The sequence below is a fragment of the Gigantopelta aegis genome, chromosome 9, assembly GCF_016097555.1.
Source record: "Gigantopelta aegis isolate Gae_Host chromosome 9, Gae_host_genome, whole genome shotgun sequence".
Taxonomy (NCBI): Eukaryota; Metazoa; Mollusca; class Gastropoda; order Neomphalida; family Peltospiridae; genus Gigantopelta; species Gigantopelta aegis.
Genome location: NC_054707.1, coordinates 40795475 through 40815821, shown reverse-complemented (window position 1 = coordinate 40815821; position 20347 = coordinate 40795475). Strand labels below are relative to the sequence as shown.

The window sequence follows — 20347 nt, the reverse complement described above, 5'->3', positions numbered from 1 at the left end:
AAAGGGGGGGGAGGGGAGAGGAGGGACCGCCTGCACTGGCAGGTGCATGGGAGCACCAGCAGCCTGATCAAATCGGTAGCAGGCGGGTGGGGGGGGGGGGGGTGTGGTGGTGCTATGGAATTTGAATGGAGCAGTTAAATGCCAAAGAGAAAAAGGTGCGCAATTTTGATCGAGGGAATTTGGCGCAATTTTGAATGGTCAGTCGAAAGGTAAATGGCCGAGCTAATATAGGTTTTGATATTAGTGAATCGAGAGTAGCTCGTTAGGCACAAGCCAGATTTTTAATTCTTATTTATACAGAGTAGCATAGCCCTGGATTGGCGGGATGCCACTTAATTATCCCTGTTCAGCCCCCACCCAAACCTCAGATACGTCATCAGGGTTTATTATTATAAAAAAATTTCAACTTACATTTTTGTGCTTATTATCCAATTGAGGTTCAAGCATGCTGTCCTGAGCACACACCTCAGCTATCTGGGCTATCTGTCCAGGACAGTGGGTTAGTTGGTTAGTGAGAGAGAAGAGGGTGTAGTGGCCTTACACCTACCCACTGAGCCCTTAAGAACTCGCTCCAGATGGGTTGGAGCTAGTACTGGGCTGTGAACCCTGTACCTACCAGCCTGTAGTCCGATGGCTTAACCACTGCACCACCAAGGCCGGTCAGGGTTTATTAACACCCAACACAAACAAAAAAACTGGTTATTTGGTGTTTAAGAATCGTAAGCCGTTAAAAAATTGATGAGTGATTAATTGCTCCCCTGACTTAGATTATGGGTAGCCATTTAAGGTACTAAAGTACTGAACATTGACAGTTAATCCTTTTTTCTTCTTCTTCTAAATACACATTCACACTGATGGGGAGTCCGAGAGACAGCGTATGATATGAAATCTAAATAAATGTAAAAATTCACATGTATTCATCTGAAGACAATTATAATAAAATCACATATAAATAATTTCAAGTATGTAAAATTATTATTTTTAATAATAGGTTCACATAGTCCCCTACAGGCAATATGTGTTGCAATTATCATTTCGATTATACCAATGAAAGGTATTTTAAAATATTTTTATCATAATCTGTATATTATATATATATATTAGATAGGTTAGGTGTCAGAAAATACCAGCAACTTAAAGATAGGGGGCGAGTAGTTATTAATTCACCTTACAACTGGGGGTGGGGTGGGGTGGGGGGGGGGCGGTAGGCATTCATATATTTTAGCAACTTGAGCTTTGTAGACTCCCAGTAGGCCAACTTTGGAGGGGCTGTCGCCACCACCCCCCTTCCATTACTTACCCCAAAGCTTGAACCTTTTCTCAATAGTTTTTAGAAAATGATCGTATTTGACCAGAATGTGATGCACTGTAAAAATAAGGCTTAAAATAAATAAGATAAATAAATTGACCAAAAAAGAACAACCCACCAATAAAATAAACCAAAATTCAGATTGAACAAAAAAAACCCACCACATCATGGCACCCGTAGGCCTACATTTTCGTTATCAAGAAGCCGCACATCTACCCTTCTCCCCCCCCCCCCCCCCCCCCCCCTCCATCCCTGCAGCCCCCAGATCCTACGGGCCTGGAGTAGGTCTACCAAATCGATCGATTAAGTTCTATCTCACCACAGGCGAGCATTTTGCACGAACGGAGCCCATACGAGTTTCAAGGGGCGGGTCGCCGGGTGGAGGCTCTATTTGTTGTTGTTGTCAATTATTAGTATTGAAAAGGCAACATCTTTTTATTTCTACGGTAGCCTAACTGGATTGTTATATCAAACGATTTTATATTAATGTTCTCGTTTTTAACTCGATGTCATGTTTGGTGCACGCCCAACGTGTTAATGGTTCATTATTATTATTTTTTTATAAGCCTGGGAAAAATCGACAGTTACAATTTCTTTTAATTTTGGTCCTTAAATATTAAAAAAAATAAAGACAGTTAACATTAAAAATGTCAACACTGTTGTTACGGTGTTTAATATAACAATTATTCTAAGACGATTCACAAACAAAAAGATGCACAAGTCATCCTAGTCACTCCCACATATCCCATGAGCGCTGCGTCAACATCGATTGGCGTTCCAAGATGGCTTCACACAAGAGGTTGGAGATTGTTCCGCAAAAATATCAATTTTCTACTTTGTGCACTAGTTTTGAGTTCATAAAAAGTGTGGTTTTTGTGCATTTATGGATATTAAGTACACTGTATATCTTGTGGAAGCGCATAATGTTTTATAAGTTTGGAAAATGGAAAAATGTGGATATTTTGAGACCTGACACGTATGATGTAATCGCGTATAATTTATGCAAATAGGGCGGTCAGTACTTGACATATGTAAATCAGAGAGGTCATAACCCCTAGCAAGCGACAGCGTTGACTGCTTGGTTTTCAAAGCTGATCGTGGTTTGTTTTGTTGGGTGAAAAAAAATTGTGTTTGTGTACAAACGTCAAGCTGGAGTTAGTCACAAATATGACGGAAGAAGTCTTTAAAGGTTTGTACTTCATATTATAAGAACAAAATAGCTATTCTCAAATCATTTTAAACAGAAAACACGATTTGTTTCAGGTGTCTTTCAGTATTCAGCAAACTTCGATATTTTCATCATTCAGAGGCCATATTAGGTCTAATTTGTCTAGTCGTTCCGTAGTAAACTTAAATTATTTCACATTCTTGTTTTGTTTTAGCCTTCGAATGGGTAATTATTTCAAGTTTTATCAATTACAGGTGTACATTTGTAGTTCTGAGCTGTTTAAATTCATCTTTACGACGTATGGAATTTTGTGGCTAACCGGACTCAAACGGAAACGTATTATGTGCTTACAAATACATTTTGGAAACTTTATTTTATCTATTTCAGCTCCAAAAAACAAAAGGTTCTTCCCCAAGTCGTTTACAGAGGTGAGTTTGAGTTTATGTAGTAGTTTCTGTAGCTGGGGCGTTATGGTTGCGGTGACAATGTAGGTTCTCCCGGTGTCAAGATGGCGGATACTGGGATAACCGAAGGAAAAACATGGAGTCTTTAAAAATCGAACGGTCGCGACGTTTTTGCTGATAGGATAGCTTTGAGTAATATTGCTTGTGTTACTACTTATTTCTAACCACAAAACATATATTTTTTACACAAGTTTTAACTTCTAACTGATTATACTGTTAATTAATTTACTGTTATGTGTGACCTTTTTTTTCTAAAAAGAAATGAAAAAGAGCTTGTATCAAATCATCAGGTTATGTTGTTTAAAGAGACTGTCATGAGTTTTCTGCCATTGTTAACACTGACATTGTCCAACTAACAGAGCCTTTTTTGCGACTGGGTTGCTTTCTCTTCTATCGAATTTACAATAAATAATCCTCCTTTTCATGATGGATATACGGAAATAATGCTCCGTAATGTTTACTATAATATCTTAATTATAACAGTAGACTGAATAGCCCCAAGTTCATCCAGCTAATGTTCGCAAACTATTTGATTGGTTATGAACATGGCCATTTGGTTTACTGTGAAGCACATAGACCAGTCCAGTAGACTTTTTTGTTTTGTTGCCAAGTCTGGCTAACTCGGCCCATGTCACTCTCCCCAAAACCCACTAGTCCCCTGCCAGCTCACCCTATCAGTTACCAAATTAGTCAATTGCCTATTTTTTTACAAAGTGGCTACAGCATTTAGTCTTTGGTCAATAAAATATTCTTTAAATTAACCATTTTAAACAATTTTCATGTACATACTCAACATATCTGAAAAGTGGCTAAACCAAAATTTGTTCCGGTGTCACTCCGCGTATATTATCAACTCACCCCAGTGCTTGGTCAGCTTGCCTCACCCTATTTCACTGCATTCATGTCTTAGAAAATTGGAAGAATGATAGTTTTGCATAACCCGTTTTTTGTGTTCGCATTAAAGTTAGGACATCAATGAGTAATCTAAATAGGTTAGGTAAGAACTAAATCGGTTACCTAAAAATATTTTTGCAGGACTGGCTCTAGCACTCCAAATTCGCCAATTGTTAATTTAAAAACAATCTGTAAAGTTTATTTTAATTTGGCTAGGTCTGTTTTGTGTAACTCGTAAATTTTCAATTCACAGAGATCTGTTCGAACATAATTTGTGTACCTTGCTAGCAATATTTTCATTTATTTTAGCATTGGCGGCTTTTAAATTATAATTTACTTTTAATACTAAATATGCTTCAAGTTCACCCAAGGACGTCCGTAAAGTTGTAAGGACACATATTAACCAAGGTATACAACTCCAAACAGTTATTTTACATATATACAAAAATGCATGTACATTAAATGATGGTGCATTGTTAGAAGATGCAGTTTTTCATGGATCTCGCAGACTTTGTTTTTGAATTGGGGCGAGTTGGTATCAAGTAATTTGAATGAGCATTCATAATATTACATACATATTTCCACATTTATATAGTTTATGAACACGATATGGCAAGCGGACCAAACACTGGGATGAATTGCTAGGGGGGCAAATCAGTTTTGAGGCGAGTTGATAAGCAATCGATAGTATTAAAAATAATTCTTGCATTTCAATTATTATAAAAAACAACAAATACATGTACATGTATGTAATAAAATAAAAAAGGATCATTAAACCTATTAATCAACAGGCCTACATAGTAATATGTACAATCATTGCAGGGCTTCTAGATTATGGTAGCCCCACTCCCATGGCTAGTGATATTCAATGTTCGGCTTGTAAATAACTACTATTGCCATGCCCGACGGCTAGTGAAAAAAGTTGTCGAATGCTGCATTTAAGTATATTTTGTAAATATCCTGCCCACGCCCCCATCCCCCAGTTGTAGTGTTTTTAAGCTCTATCTCCCTCTTTATGTGAAATTATTACTATTAATAAAATTGTATTAACTTAGTAAAATATGGCTAGTGGATTTTATAAAAATTCGAGAAGCCCTGATCATTGTCAGTTATTCACAGGTTAAAGCAATATAAACATTTACCTTTGTCTTTCCATCTAAATCAACAAAACATCATTGACTTTTAGCACAGTGTTAAAATATTTTACCATGTTATTTATTATCTGTGTGAAATTGTGGGGTTACAATGTATTAAAAATGGCCATTGGGTCTGACTTCACTGATTGTAATTTGTCGGTCTTTGACAGTCGCAAGAATGACCCTTTCGTTAATGCATTGCTGATGCAAATCTAATTTTTTGTAACTTATTTTTCCTCGCTCCTTAAATTTACAACATTATTTACATAATAGTTTACGCAAAAAGGAAATGAGTTTCCTGAATTAAATTATTTGTTTTGAATTCTCAGAGGTCTGTGTCCATATTAGCGTGATGGTCTTAGTACTAGGGTAGTTTAACTATGACATAATATGGAAATATTCCAGTCATTAGGGTATTGGTTCTTGTAGTGGGGTGGTCGTTAGGCAGGCTTTCTACCAGAAAATAACTCGAGGATAAGTAGTAAAAACAAAACAGACCATTAGTTACTTGGTGATCATGGGTTTGAGGTGTTTTGAAATTGGACACTGCATTTCCTGTGTTTTAAATTTGAAATAGCAGTTGTCTTACTATGATCAGTCGTGGTTAGGCCATCGGTCTACAGGCTGGTAGGTACTGGGTTCAGATCCCAGTCGAGGCATGGTATTTTTAATCCAGATACCGACTCCAAACCCTGAGTGAGTGCTTCGCAAGGCTCAGTGGGTAGGTGTAAACAACTTGCACTGACCAGTGATCCATAACTGGTTCAACAAAGGCCATGGTTTGTGCTATCTTGTCTGTGGGAAGCGCAAATAAAAGATCCCTTGCTGTCTGTCATAAAAGAGTAGCCTATGTGGCAACAGCAGGTTTCCTCTATAAAAAAAACTTACAAAATGACCATATGTTTGATGTCCAATAGCCAATGATAAGATATAAAATCAATGTGCTCTAATGGCGTCGTTAAATAAAACAAACTTTACTTTACTTTTACTATCATCAGTCTAAAAATTATAAAAATGTATCCATTAATTTCCAAGATTTTAAGGTACAGAATTTTACCCACCATACCTCCTGTAATAGTTGGGGTTCCACTGTAATAAAACTTGAGAAATTTGTTTAAATGAAGTATTTATTAATGTTGTTTTGTCATGTAGTCATGTAATATGTGTGCTTTAAGAAAGAGGCCAGAGGGACCAAAAGGTAAACCAAACATTGTCCATGTCTAAACAAACCATTTTTCTTTTCAAGGTTGGAAGTTCACCTCACAAGAAAAAAAGAACAAAAGAAGATTTCATGGATTTTTGTACCATTGTCCTAACTTACACCCAATATGATGCACACCAGCGAGAGGTGAGCCTAGATTGTTATCTAAATAAATGTAGATTGTATGTAAAATTGTACATGTAAATAAATGTAAATTGCACATGTAAAAAGAAAGAAATGTTTTATTTATCGACCCACTCAACACATTTTTTATTTTCGGTTATATGGCATCAGATATATGGTTGAGGATCACACAGATATTGAAAGAGGAAACCCGCTGTCGCTACTTCATGTGCTACTCTTTTCGATTAGCAGCAAGGGATCTTTTATATGCACCATCCAACAGACAGGGTAGTACATACCACAGCCTTTGATATACCAGTTGTGGTGTACTGGCTGGAATGAGAAATAGCCCAATGGGCCCACCGACGCGGATCGATGCTACACTGGCCGCGCATCGAGCGAACACTTTACCACTGGGCTACGCCCTGCCCTAAATTGTATATGTATGTAGATTGTAGGTAAAATTGTACATGTATGTAGATTGTAGGTAAAATTGTATAGTGAATGAATGAACAAGAGTATCTGGTGCAAAATGTCTGGGGCCTAACTGGACTTAACTAAACTCTCACAACTTTGCAATCTTGTAGTGCAATTTTAAAAAGACTTTGAACCTTGTCATGATTGGTTTTTTAACAGGAAACAGTTTATTTGACAGCATGCTAGCTTTTGTTTGTTGTTTTTCAATGGAAAATACCTTTTAATTTTGAGTTCAAAAAGTGGTTTTTGGCAAGTATTTTCCCTTGACAACAGTGGCGGCACGTCACATTCATTTTCAAGGATCAGTAGCTGACTGTGACAGCTAGTTTGATAATAAATTTTAACGTTTTACCAACAATGAAAATCACCAAATATTGGGATATGAATCGTAGTTTGTTTTTAAAAAACAAACTGGTCAGAAAACCACTGTTACCAGGAATAATGGACATACATACTGGACAGTTGGCCACAAATGCATAATTTTAATCGATATTAATTAACTGATCTAAAATATTAAAAATTAAAAAATCCACGAAAATAATACTTACTGGTTCAAATATGAACTTTATTTTATATTTAAGTGAATATATAGAGATTATTATACGAGCTTGTGTGTCGTACTGATTTTACGAAACGAGTGTTTACACGTGTGCTTTGTATGATTATTATTAACTCGGTTATGTTTAACCATGTGGATAATAAATGTAAGTAAAAATTATAAACTTGCACCCACCCAACATGATTTTTGTCAAAAATTAATCCAGTAGTCTAACGGTTAATTTACATTAGCCGCCACAAAGCTCTTGTTCTAGCCAGTGCCCATCTATACATCAAATGCCCTGATATGCTCTTGTCCCAACTAGTTTAAAATGTGCTGGTGTCAGGATTCCCAGTAGCCATTGAATTACAGGAAAGAAAGAAATATTTTATATAACACCAGACTTGGCACATTTTAATTATGTTTATATGGCATGAAACATATGTATGTTTAAGGACCACAGATATAACAAAAAGCAGTATAACCTATTGCTGCCACTCAGTGGGATACTCTGTTCTAGTAGCTGCAGCATATCTTTCATATGCACCATCCCACAGACAGGATACTTTAAGTTATTGTGCTACAGTGTCATCAGACAATCTATACCTTTTTAAATCTACTAGCAGGATTAAACTTAATATCTTTAAAAAAAAATGAAGACCACGATCATACAAGTTTGTATTGGTAGTAATTAATCCACCTTTTTCATTCAATACAGCTACCAGATGTTCTTATTCAAGTATGAATATTTATTATGTACACCACAGTATCAGAGATACCTGTGGAATATTTTCATCTCCCACATTGTTTGATAGGTCTTTTGAGAGGTCATGACCTCTGATCAGCTGTGCATGTAATGTATGACTTTCATGTACAGTGTAGAGGGTCAAAAAGTGTGTACATTTCTTAAAGTAAAGATTGTCATATAATTTAATCTATATTTATATATATATATGTGTGAATACTTTGTTCAGCATCGTATACATTTATATTGTTGAAGTGTAAAGGTTATTAATTAAGAAGTGTTACGTATGAATGCAAAGCTTCATTGATAAATAGCAGGGCTATCTCTGGTTGAGAAGAACCTTTTTCCAAGTTATCTATTAAATTTCAAAAATAGCATGATATATTCTGTAACAAAATGTCTATTATTACATGTTCACCAAATTAAAATAAAATTTGCCATTTGTTTTTAAAATTTGCAATTGGTGAGTGCCAGAGCTAGCCCTTAATAACCAAATCAGTTGACCACTAAAAACGTCATTCATCATCTTTTCTAACATTCCCACAATTTTCAGCTAGTGCACCACAACTGGTATATCAAAAGCCATGGTATGTGCTGTCCTGTCTGTGGGATGGTGTATATAAAAGATCCCTTGCTACTAATAGAAAAACATAGCAGGTTTCCTCTCTAAGACTATATGTCAAAATTACCAAATGTTCGACATCCAGTAGCCAATGATTAATAAATCAATGTGCTCTAGTGGTATTATTAAACAAAACAAAACTTTTTTGTACAGAATAATTTGACAAAAATTGCTTGCTAATCAGTCATTTCACTGTTTACAGCTTGTTTATTATTTTGGCTATGTAGCAAAACATTAATCAGAAACTTTTCTTTAAACGATAAAAGAAAACACAAATTTTGTCAGAATCAAAAACTGAAAATTACAACCTCTTGATTTCGCTAAATGGACTTTTATCCCTGCACAAATTGAAATTCTGCTTAACCTGGAAAGATTTTTATTTTATTTTAAAGAAATATTAATTTTGATTACAGAATTTATTAAATGTGTTATTTTCAGCATATTCAAATATTAATGTAACGATTGTCATATAAAAATAGTTTTGCAATAAAAATAGGTCACTTTTAGCAGTAATAGTTGTGGACCTGAAAATGGTTTTACTTGACTGAAACATTTTATTGCATAATGGTATTTATAGAATATGACTTTTCACATGGAAATTCAAATACATAATAAAGGTAGTTTTCCAATAAGATTCAAGACTACCGGTACCTACAATGAATATTTATTGAGGGGCATCGATGGCAAGAGTGGAGTAAAGGGCACAGCAATACATTGCCTTTGATAGGGGTGAAATTGAGAGGGCGTTATGGCAAATGTAGGGTACATGACGGCAATTGTCATAATGTCGTTGTCTAATTCAAATCTTGTATGTGAAGAAAAAAGGTATTAAATTAAAAGTAAAATGAGCGACTTGTGGGGTCTATCCGGTGAATGTTCGGTTGGTGCAAACTGATTATAATCAATGATTGATGATGAAATTTCAACCGATTTGCAATACTAGTCTCTGTTTAACTTTATGTGCTCTATTAAATACATGCATTTCTCCCATCCCTAGCTATATATATTGATGATTTATGCACATTTGTGGTGGGTACAGACTCAATAATGGCAGAGATTCAGTCTGCCATTTTGGAGTCTGTGCCCACAGCAAATGTGCATTCATTCAGGAGTTTGGTCATTAGCAGCAGTGGATGTTAATTTATATGTATGCACATCGATGTGCATGCCATGGATTTACTAGTTAGCGCTTGGAACAAGAGAAAACAAGCAGCAATTTGGAATATTATTTTTGAATAAATTAGGAAGAACCTTTGAAATAAATGACTCATATTTATACATTTATGTACTGTATGCATATTATTGTTTCAGGTACATGGGGAAAAACATATTTCTCTGTTAATAGTAGTCTTTAAAAATTAAACCATTTTTACTGAGAAAAATATTCTACTTTTTTATTTTTAACTGAACTTATAACAGAAACATTATGTGTGCAGGAGTTTAAACTGTTTTATGTTTTTTAAAAACCAGGTACACTGCTTAATGTACATAACAGATGTAAACAGCTTGGCACAAGTTGTTTTCCTTATTTAACAGATAGCTCACTGTTTTGAGTGAACAAAATGGTGCCCTAGCAAACTGAACAAAACACTGCCCCAGTTTACTGTTTGTACAATAATTACGGCTCTAGCTGCTTTTATTTCTGCATGCACAGATTTGTGCCACAGTTCCATTCATTACCATCAGCGATCCTGTTGGCTAGTCTTCCTCAAGGTGAAGGTTGCCCTTCCTGCATTACCTACATACAGCTGTGGTGACATGGTGCTATTTTTAGCTCTCTAGCCTACATAGCATCAACAAATACAGTTGCATTTCTTTCTTGGCCTTGTAAATGTAGTTATCTATTAAAGGTATCCTCCTTACCTTTTAGAGATAACACACACATAGTTTTAAAGAAATTGCTGCTACCAACGGTGTCTACTGGCATTGTAGCTCAGGAGATATTCCCAATTTTCGAACCTATGTCTTCCATGGTAGTTATCCATGGGGGCCATGCCAGTTCAGCATGTAGGTTAGCCATCACCCGGATACGGCTTGCTGCGTTCTGATTGGTCGGTGTTGCTGCAGTGTTGAATGTGCTGTCTCTGCCTGTGTTGTTACATTGTTATGTCAAACAGCTGTGACCTGCACACCAGACTGACCTGTACAAGTCAGCTGCAACACCAGCCAGCCAGCTCTGTTGGTTGCAGACATAGCTGGTGACTTGTTTTGTTATGGGTATCACCCTGTGTGGAGCTTGAACAGGCTCATACATGAATAAATGAGGCTGTGCTGTTAAAAAAAATGTTTGTCATGAATGCAATCTGATTTTAGAGATGTTGATATTCAATTATAGTCATTGGTATGATTTTATCTGCTTTAAAACAGTTTGTGGTAGGTAAAAGTCAGTATTTTTTAATATCGGTAATATGATTCCCCCTACCAATAACCTGACCCTGCAACAACAACAATAATAATAATAATAATAAAATGCTAAATTCTTCTTCAAACGCTCAGACATAAAAAAGGCTAAATAGGATGTATGATTTAAAAAAAAGTTCTTTTATACATTGTTTGTAGGTGAATCGTAAAACATGCATGCATGAGGTGCACTTGTAATCGTAGTACTGATACATTCAGTTAGGTCTGCAGTGATTAATTTATCAACATGTTTGGAAAAAATATTATTGATCTGTTGACATATTTAATGATTAGACTAATCGATTATCAAGATGTGCATTTATTCTTGCCTTCAGTTTACATAGTTGATAATGTATTTTAGTCTTGCCATCAGTTCACATAGCTGGTGGTGTGTTTTAGTCTTGCCTTCAGTTCACATAGCTGATAGTGTGTTTTAGTCTTGCCTTCAGTTCACATAGCTGATAGTGTGCTTTTATTATACAAGTATGTGCAAAGTTATTATTCAAGTATCATAACTATCAGACAGTCATGTCAGTGTTTACATCCCCTAAATTGATCAGCAAGAGTTGCTGATTTTATTTTCTGGATGAAATAGATGTCTTTGGCCCAGACAAATTCTATAACTGTTTCAGCATTTTAGATCACCTGGTTGGCTACATTATTTAGCTTGTACCTATGGCCAGAATGGGAACGAAATGATTATAATTGATCTGTGGGCTCCATTTATTAATGTAAAAACCAACAGCAATAACCAAACTTACATTCAGTTTAGTCTGCAGGGTGATGTCAGATTAATATTTCCAACAGTCTGTACATGTATTTCAATTGCATGTTTTTTTCCTTGTGTAGGAGTTGCGGACCCAGAACAACATGAGTCCCTTGGACAGCAGCGGGAGTACGGCAGAGAGTTACGCCTCCGAATCCTCATCATCAGCAATGTCCCTCTCGGAACAGGAATCGCTCAGTCCTTCACATGACCAGTTTGGCTTTCAGTCGCCTGACCGTCTCGCACCAACGTTATCGGGTAACATTCTTCAACAGCTAAAATAACATTTAAAAAAGAATTGGAATATACAGTGAAACTCCTTTAAACCGGACACCCTCAGGACCAAGTAAAAAGTCTGGTTATAAAAGGTATCCGGTTTAGAGAGGTTTTCTTCTGTACAGATATTTTAAAAGGGGCCGTGAAAACGTCGGATTTTGAGGGAATTCTGATTTACAGAGGGTCCAGTTTTGAGTGGTTTCACTGTAGTTTAAAAAAATATTTTGTAACATCGGGCATCGAAATTAGTAATGTTCCGAAATGTGGGGAGCATTACCCTGCTAATTAGTCCTATGTCTTGCAGCTTCACTGTTCATCTCATCTGTTTGTTTGTGATAATCAAACAAAAAACAAAAATGTCTTTAGTTTCTTTGCCATGTGTTGATTGTAGCCTTCCAAATTGTTTTGACTCGCCTTTACAAAGTAAAAAGATGTGATATAGGTATTACTTTTCCGATGGCTTCAACTTTTGCATTAAAGTTTTAATATTAAATTTTTGCATTTACATCAGTTTCTCAAAAACACTTATACGTCCTAGGTCAATAAAACCTATAGATATTAATCACAGTGCACCAAAAATGTTTATGTAGGCAAGACATTCAATTACTCAGAATTCTTGTTTTAATTGACTAATGGTGACGTGTTTTTTTCTTCAACTTGCAGATGACGATGCGGACCTGATTACATGTTTTTGCATGAAGCCGTATTCAGGACGCCCCATGATCGAGTGCAGCGAGTGTGCCACCTGGATTCATCTTTCTTGTGCGAAAATCCGCAAAACGAACATCCCTGATACGTACATGTGTCAGAAGTGCAGAGACGCCAAATTCACGACGCGCAAATCGTCGCGCATGAGGACTGAGAGCAAACGAATCAGCACGTAACCCGGTGACCTCGTCGCCTGGGTGTCGTTCATTACACAATGTGATATTTACAGTTTAGTGTGTGTCTGTGTGTGAGGGGGATCGAACCCTAGACCTGCCTTAGGCAATGCAATCATTATGCATGTTTCCTGTGGTGGATCCAGCAATTTCTTGTTGTGTGGAAGGTGGCAATGCTGACATGTCATCCCTGTGACTGTAGTATACTGGTGACAGAGAGTTCAGTTGGAGATTGCCATTAGGGGTGGAGTTGGCCCTATGGAGTACTAAACCTCGAGGCTAGCTCTGGGTGAACGGAAGATTTTGCCACGTTATCTTTTAAGTTTAAAAAATGACACAAACCCAATTATTTTCTAATAAAATATAAATTATTACATGAAATGATTTCACCAGATTTAAATTAATTTGTAAAATGTTTTTTTAAATTTGCAATTAGTAAATTTTACAAGTACAAGAGCTAGCCCTGAGTCTGAGTCAATGCACTTACAATACTGTGACATACAGTACTTTTCACATTTATCACACACACATGCACACGCACACACACACACACACACACACACACACACACACACACACACACACACACACACACACACACACACACACACACACACACACACACACACACACACACACACACACACACACACACACACACACACACACACACACACACACACACACACACACACACCCCCTCTTCAACAAAATGTAGAATTAAATTTTATTATGTTCAATAAAAATGGGACTGTTTAAAGCAGTATGGGGGGAGAGAAATAAGTAGAGATGAATCTGTTGTTGATTTTGAGAAATAACAAGTGCTATAATCGCCCAAACATTCCGTCGTGTTTTAAAACATTTCATTGCCACATTATTCGTACCTGTGTGAAAACGTGTAAAGGTTAAATTATGAGCTGATCATATCACATGCATTTATGTTTACACTTCATTGCATCTTATATGTTAATTGGATCCATATGTTTTTTGTTTGTTTATTTGTGTTTTTAATTTATCATTTGTGAAATTTCTTGTTTTGTACATTTGTTTGTAAACGTTTGGATGTTAAGTTACTGATACTGTCCTTGCTTGGAAAGTAAGAAAAAGTCTGCTGAAAATAATCTGTCTGTTTATAGTGAAGAGACATCGACAGTGTAAGGCCGTCTTTTCCATTACCGCGATTCCGTGTGCGTTTTATCGTGCCTGTTTCCGACACGTAAATGTGCTATTCCATATATGCGTTTTCTCAAGAATTACTATACAACATTTACCATTGTCGGAGTGTACTTTAAGCCAAAAGTAAATACTTCACGTTTTGATGTCACTGCGCTGAAAAAGTCGCGTGCGGAAAAATAACTTGTCTATTTTTTTTCCAGTGTACTGAATGTGGAATGGCATATATAGAAAAGGTACTTTGTAAATGCACTATATCAATAAATTTGTGTGCGGAATCGTGTTTATGCTAGGGGCTCTAAAGCTGCTTATGCAACTTTATTATACACTATTGTGGAGAGTGGAGGATAACACTATATGGCTTCTCTTTATACAGTTACTATTCTGCTGTCCCTATTAGTATAATTATCAACCTATGGGTGGATTGTTTTTTGGTGCAGTTCTTTGCTGTACACATACATCAAGCACTTTAAGACGTTGAAGTCAGTTATTGAATAGTAAGTCAATGAACTTGGATGTATAAATTTACATTTTATGTTAGATAATAATCTAGATTAAACTTAATTGATTTATTATATTGACAGTTTGAATAATTTTGTTGGAAAATGTTCTTCCAAATTCAGCTTGTCTTAGCCAAACAATATAATATAAATTAACTAATTTTTATGAACCAACTCTTTAGTAAATGTATTATAAAAATATATTCACCACTTTAGTTTTTTCATGCTGAACCATGATCAAGTAGACGACATGTAAATCTAAAGTCATACACAAAAACAAGCCTACATTGTATTTTTCCTGTCTTGTGGTAGTTTTTAAGGCCCAGGTTCAGGCTGTGGAAACAAGATCTGAGGCCACATTTTGAAGGTTGATATGTACACCTCAGAAAAATGATGGTCACTAAGTTTCAGTATATGACACAAAATAATTTTATTTCTTAAGATATTTCATGAACATTTGTTGTTACGTATTGTTGAAATGCAATCTCTTTAAATCATAAGGGATGATACATGTATTGTTAGGGCTATTCCTGACTTGATCACATGGGGAGGGGGGAAAAAGAAAGAAGAAAATGTATTATTTAATGACACACTCAACATATTTTATTTATGGTTATATGGTGTCAGACATATGGTTATGGACCACACAGATATAGAGAGAGATAACCTGCTGTTACCACTTCATGGGCTACTCTTTCCAATTAGCAGCAAGGGATCTTTTATATGCACCATCCCACAGACAGGGTAGTACATACCAAAGCCTTTGATATACCAGTCATGGTGCACTGGCTGGAATGAGAAATGGGCCTACTGACAGGGATCGATCCCACACCAACTGCACATCGAGTGAATGTTGTACTACTGGGCTACGTCCCACCCTGGGGAGGGGGAAGGCAATGTGTTTGCAGGTACCTAAACACATATACCACAAAATTGTATGTATACTGTATAGAGAAAATATTTCAGCAGACCTCCACCATGTGGTCAATTCTGGTACAGCCCTAACTGTTAAACTAATCTTATTTGGATATCCTAGTGCTAGACTGAACCAAGCCACAAAAATGTGATAATTGAGCTAGTTGTTAGAGCCATATAACCAATCTACACCTAACTACTGTATTGAAAAACAGTGATCTTGTGAATGGAGAGCAATTCCTGCTTTTGACATTTTAATATGAAAGCAAATGTTAAAAATTGAGAAGCTGTTCACGACCACTTGTATTGATATATAAACTTCAATGTAATTTTATTTTTTTATTTTTTCCTAATAATAATATACATGTATGTTTGGAATTGATTTCTTGATTTGAATAATTGTTTGGTGCTTTTTGATGGAAAGCATTTTAAACTACATATTCTTGAGCAGTTGATTATCTTGCTCCCTGTTGATTGTCAGTCTTGAGGCTCTGGAATGTATAATGCAAGGTTATAACTAGTCTGAGAATATATCATTACTCATTACTCAGGATGTAGTGAAGTTAAATATTACTTGTAGCTTTCTTAAGTGGAATTTTGAAAAATGATTGTTATAAGGGCTGATATTTAAATTTAAATTTAAGAAATTGTGTTTGGCTTGGTTTTAGTGCAGCTATCAGGTATCCATTATTAACTTGTGTTTGCAGAACTTAACATAGTAATGTGAATAAACTTGGAAGTATGAATTTATGTGTGGCATCACAGTAGGAAAATTAAATTATAAATTAATATTTTAAGTTGAAGGAGGCAGATTTTTGTAATACTCATTTGAGTATGTGATTTCGTGAGTATTCAGTGACAATCATAGGTGGGTTTTTTGGGGTTTTTTTTTTTTGGAATTTGCAATAGAGAGAACTAAAACCTTCTTTGTTCAGCTACAAGTTACCAGGACCCAGTTTGACAAATCGATCCAAGCACTAATAGCACCTTAAGTGCATAATGTCTTTTTGCACTTAAGGTGATCTTGGCACTAAGATCGCTTCGTAAAACAGGGCCCTGAAGTATGGATAATGGGGTTCCCATTTTTTATACACAGTGCCTGCCCCATTCTTAGGCCTGCTTTCCATCAATGTAATTTGATGCACAAGTTTATCAGTATAGTGCATATGCATAGTAACCTTTCCATATAAGTGTTAATGCATATGAACATTAAACGCATGGGGGAAAAAGTCGATAGATGAGCAATTTTTTATGCACAGTGATTTCTTAATGCTGTGTGTTTTCTAGTGACTTAAAATTACACTTCAGTCAAATTTTATATAGTAATTCACTTGTGGAAACGCAGATATGGAAATGCACATTCCCAAGGTCTAATGGAAAGCGAGCATTACAGCAGCATATTAACTGTTATAACATTCCTCACTAGAACATGTTATAACATGCCTTCCTAAAACAGGAGTATAAACAAAAACTTTTTATCTTTAATTATGGGAGACTACTTGGAAAACTTTTAATAGTACAATTAAATTTAGTATAAACTTTCTTATATCCTTCTGACAAAACAATGTTACGGTTTCTAAAGCTAATGATTGTAGACCATGTATACCTGTAATTATACTCGGTATTGCTCTTGTATTCGCCTGTTTAATAGGTGTATCAAATATCACTTGGCTCCCATTTTGCACAGCTAAATATATGTACATGCATTGTGTACAGTTCAATAAAATGCTATTATCAATGAATTAGGCAGTATTTTAAATAATTTTATATAAAGTTAAATTTGACTACTGATCCAAATACCAAATCATAGAAGTATGAAGAGATAAAAGTCTGTTATAATGTACATTATAACATTGTTATCCATTTATTTTTCTATTGTATAAAACAATTTTAAAAGTGGCTGAACAATATATGCGGAGGTGTTGTTACGAGTTACTCTGTTCTCGTCACTGTTGGCCTTACTGTTTGAAATTTATCTGTAACTTTCAATTTAAAAAATCATAAGAAAATAAAATTAATAAAAATGCCTTTTTTTTATTATTAACTACTGCAAGATTTAATTTATTGGTGCTGGATACAGCCAAATTATTTTGTAGATTTAGTATTTATTTTAATCCATAAAGTGCTGTTTTACTTGACGTAACATTTCCATTCGGTTGCAATATTAGTAGCAGAATTTTGATGTCACAAACAGGTTTTGTTGTGGAGTCTTCATAATTACAAAATAAGTAACACAAAATTCCTTGTATTTGTGTTGGAACTTCTGAAAAATCATTGACATTTATTTTTTGTTCTTTGATCATGGTTTTCCTCCTGTGATGTAAGCACTGTCTCATGTTGTTGAACTTGTTGACCGGTATAAAAATTTATCAGATTTAGTATATTCTAATGTATATAAAATAACAGAGATATATCCCTTTGAACACATGAAATGTAAAATGTTGAATTGCTCCAAGATGCAAAAATAATATAATTTTGTTGTTTTTACTGAAAGATTAAAATGAAAATCGTATTTACTTTTACAGAAAATCATGTTGGTTTGCAGTATTTTGCATTTCGTCTCATGAGGCATTATGGTATGCATTTTGTAATACATGTAATGTAACACACATATATGCATACACCATTTTGTAACATTTGTACTACATGTATAGTGTTTAATACCCATGTGTGTTTACAACAGCAAAACCTGTTTTTGTACAGGCCATACACACATTTTGGTGTGGTCAATTGTTTACCAACAACTCTTAAAAGAAAACAAAAAAATAAACTGATAAAGAAAACACTTCTCGTTTTGTTTTATATTTAGACATTTATTTTCTATGTAGTCAAGTGTTGATGTATGAAAAATTACCAGGAATACGCATAAAATAAGATAACCCTAGAGGACAAAATGCTGCCACGTTTTGTTTGAACAATTTGTCAACGGGATAGAATGTAGCTTGTTCAGTAAAACATATGTATGTGCTTGGGTCGTAGATCAAATCCCAGTGGACCAGTGCTTCACAACTGGTATATCAAAGGCTGTGGTGTGTGCGGTCTTGTCTGGTGAAAGCTGCACAATATTTCACGTCAACCGTTGTTCTGTTCGTGTGTCAGTTACGCAACTTTAAAATCCTGACAACCACCAATCGGTAATGTGGTGAACAATTACATTCCAAAATATCAGTAATGAAAGTGAAAATCAGTTTATGATTTTGAACCACCAATGTAGGTCAGAACTGCAGTTCAGTGTTTGAGGATTAGTAGGCCTAATTCGTCTGCTACAAAAACTATATTCACTTAACCGAACACTTGGTTACCCAAGTAAAACTCGAGTGAACCGACTTCCGGTTACCTAAGATTTTGATATATTGTCCCCTGGAAAAACAAAAGATCCTTTGCTACCAATAGACAAATATAGCTGGTTTCCTCTCTAAGACTTGTGTCAGAATTACGAAATGTTTGACATCCAATAGCCGATGATTAATAAATTAATGTCCTCTAGTGTTTTTGTTACTAGCCTATTAATTAGCTTGTGGTCATCTGATGTGAACGTTAATGCAAGCAATGGTTGGACATTCTTGAAAAATAATCCAGTGTGATGACACAGAAATGGATAGTATGATTAATAGTTTACCCGGGGATTGCACATACTACTATTAGCAGGGCTATTCGCCAATTGCAAATTTTAAGAACAAATTTCAACTTGGTGAAAAGTGTAATCATTAATAATTTGTTGGAAAATAGCTATAGATTTTGCATTCGTAAGATGATTTGGCGAAATGTTCTGATCACCCAGAACTAGCCCTGCTATTAGTTCCACCACCTATTTCTACATGCAAAGAGTATGGATACAAGCTTTGGGTGTAGTGACTTCCTAGCATATGACAATATGGCAAATTAGGACTTCACCGACATTTCCCAGTGAACTTTGGAGGGTTGGGGGTGGGACACTAGTGGTAAAGTGCTCGCTTGATATTCTAAACAAGAAAATATCTTTAATATGTAATGGAGAGTTAAATTTTTTAACTTTGACACAAAGTTTATATTCACATTTACAATCTTTGCAGTTGGCCATGGTTACTTGCTGGGCTAGCTCTGGGTGAGCAGAAAATTTCACCCAATTATCTATTAAACTTAAAAAAATTGCAGAATCTTAGTTTTTTTTTCTTGCTTCAAAATATCAATTATTACACAAATGTATTTAACAAAATAAACTTTGCCATTTGTTCTCAAAATCTGCAACTGACAAGTTTGGTGAGTGGCTGAGATAGCCCTGGTACACAGGTGTCATTAAGCAACCATTTGTAACAATCTGTGTACACTTTATACATGACAAGCCTAAAGATGTAACGACGATGCCACAAAATACAAAGGAAAGAAATGTTTTATTTAACGATGCACTCAACACATTTTACTTACAGTTATATGGCATCAGACATATGGTTAAGGACCACACAGATTTTGAGAGGAAACCCGCTGTCGCCACTTCATGGGCTACTCTTTCTGATTAGCAGCAAGGGATCTTTTATATGCACCATCTCACAGACAGGATACCACAGCCTTTGAGGTACCAGTCGTGGTGCACTGGCTGGAGTGAGAAATAGCCCAATAGGCTAACTTATGGGGATCGATCCCAAACAGACTGGACATCAAGCGAGTGCTTTACCACTGGGCTACGTCTCACCCCACATGATACGAGTGCATATATGAGAATAGCAACAAGAATAAGCGATTGCATAGCAACCAATGAAATCATAATGTTTGTCTTGTCAAT

At 35.6% G+C, this 20347-nt stretch overlaps 1 protein-coding gene across 1 annotated transcript; it reads left to right on the top strand.

The window, feature by feature from the left end:
* Positions 1 to 2085: 2085 nt before the first annotated feature.
* Positions 2086 to 13376, top strand: LOC121382163 (PHD finger protein 13-like). The gene is made up of 5 exons (XM_041511674.1): positions 2086 to 2498; positions 2865 to 2905; positions 6218 to 6319; positions 11927 to 12101; positions 12783 to 13376. Exons 1-5 carry the CDS (start codon positions 2477 to 2479, stop codon positions 13001 to 13003), a joined length of 561 nt encoding a protein of 186 aa, XP_041367608.1. The 5' UTR covers positions 2086 to 2476; the 3' UTR covers positions 13004 to 13376.
* The last annotated feature ends 6971 nt before the right edge of the window (positions 13377 to 20347 follow it).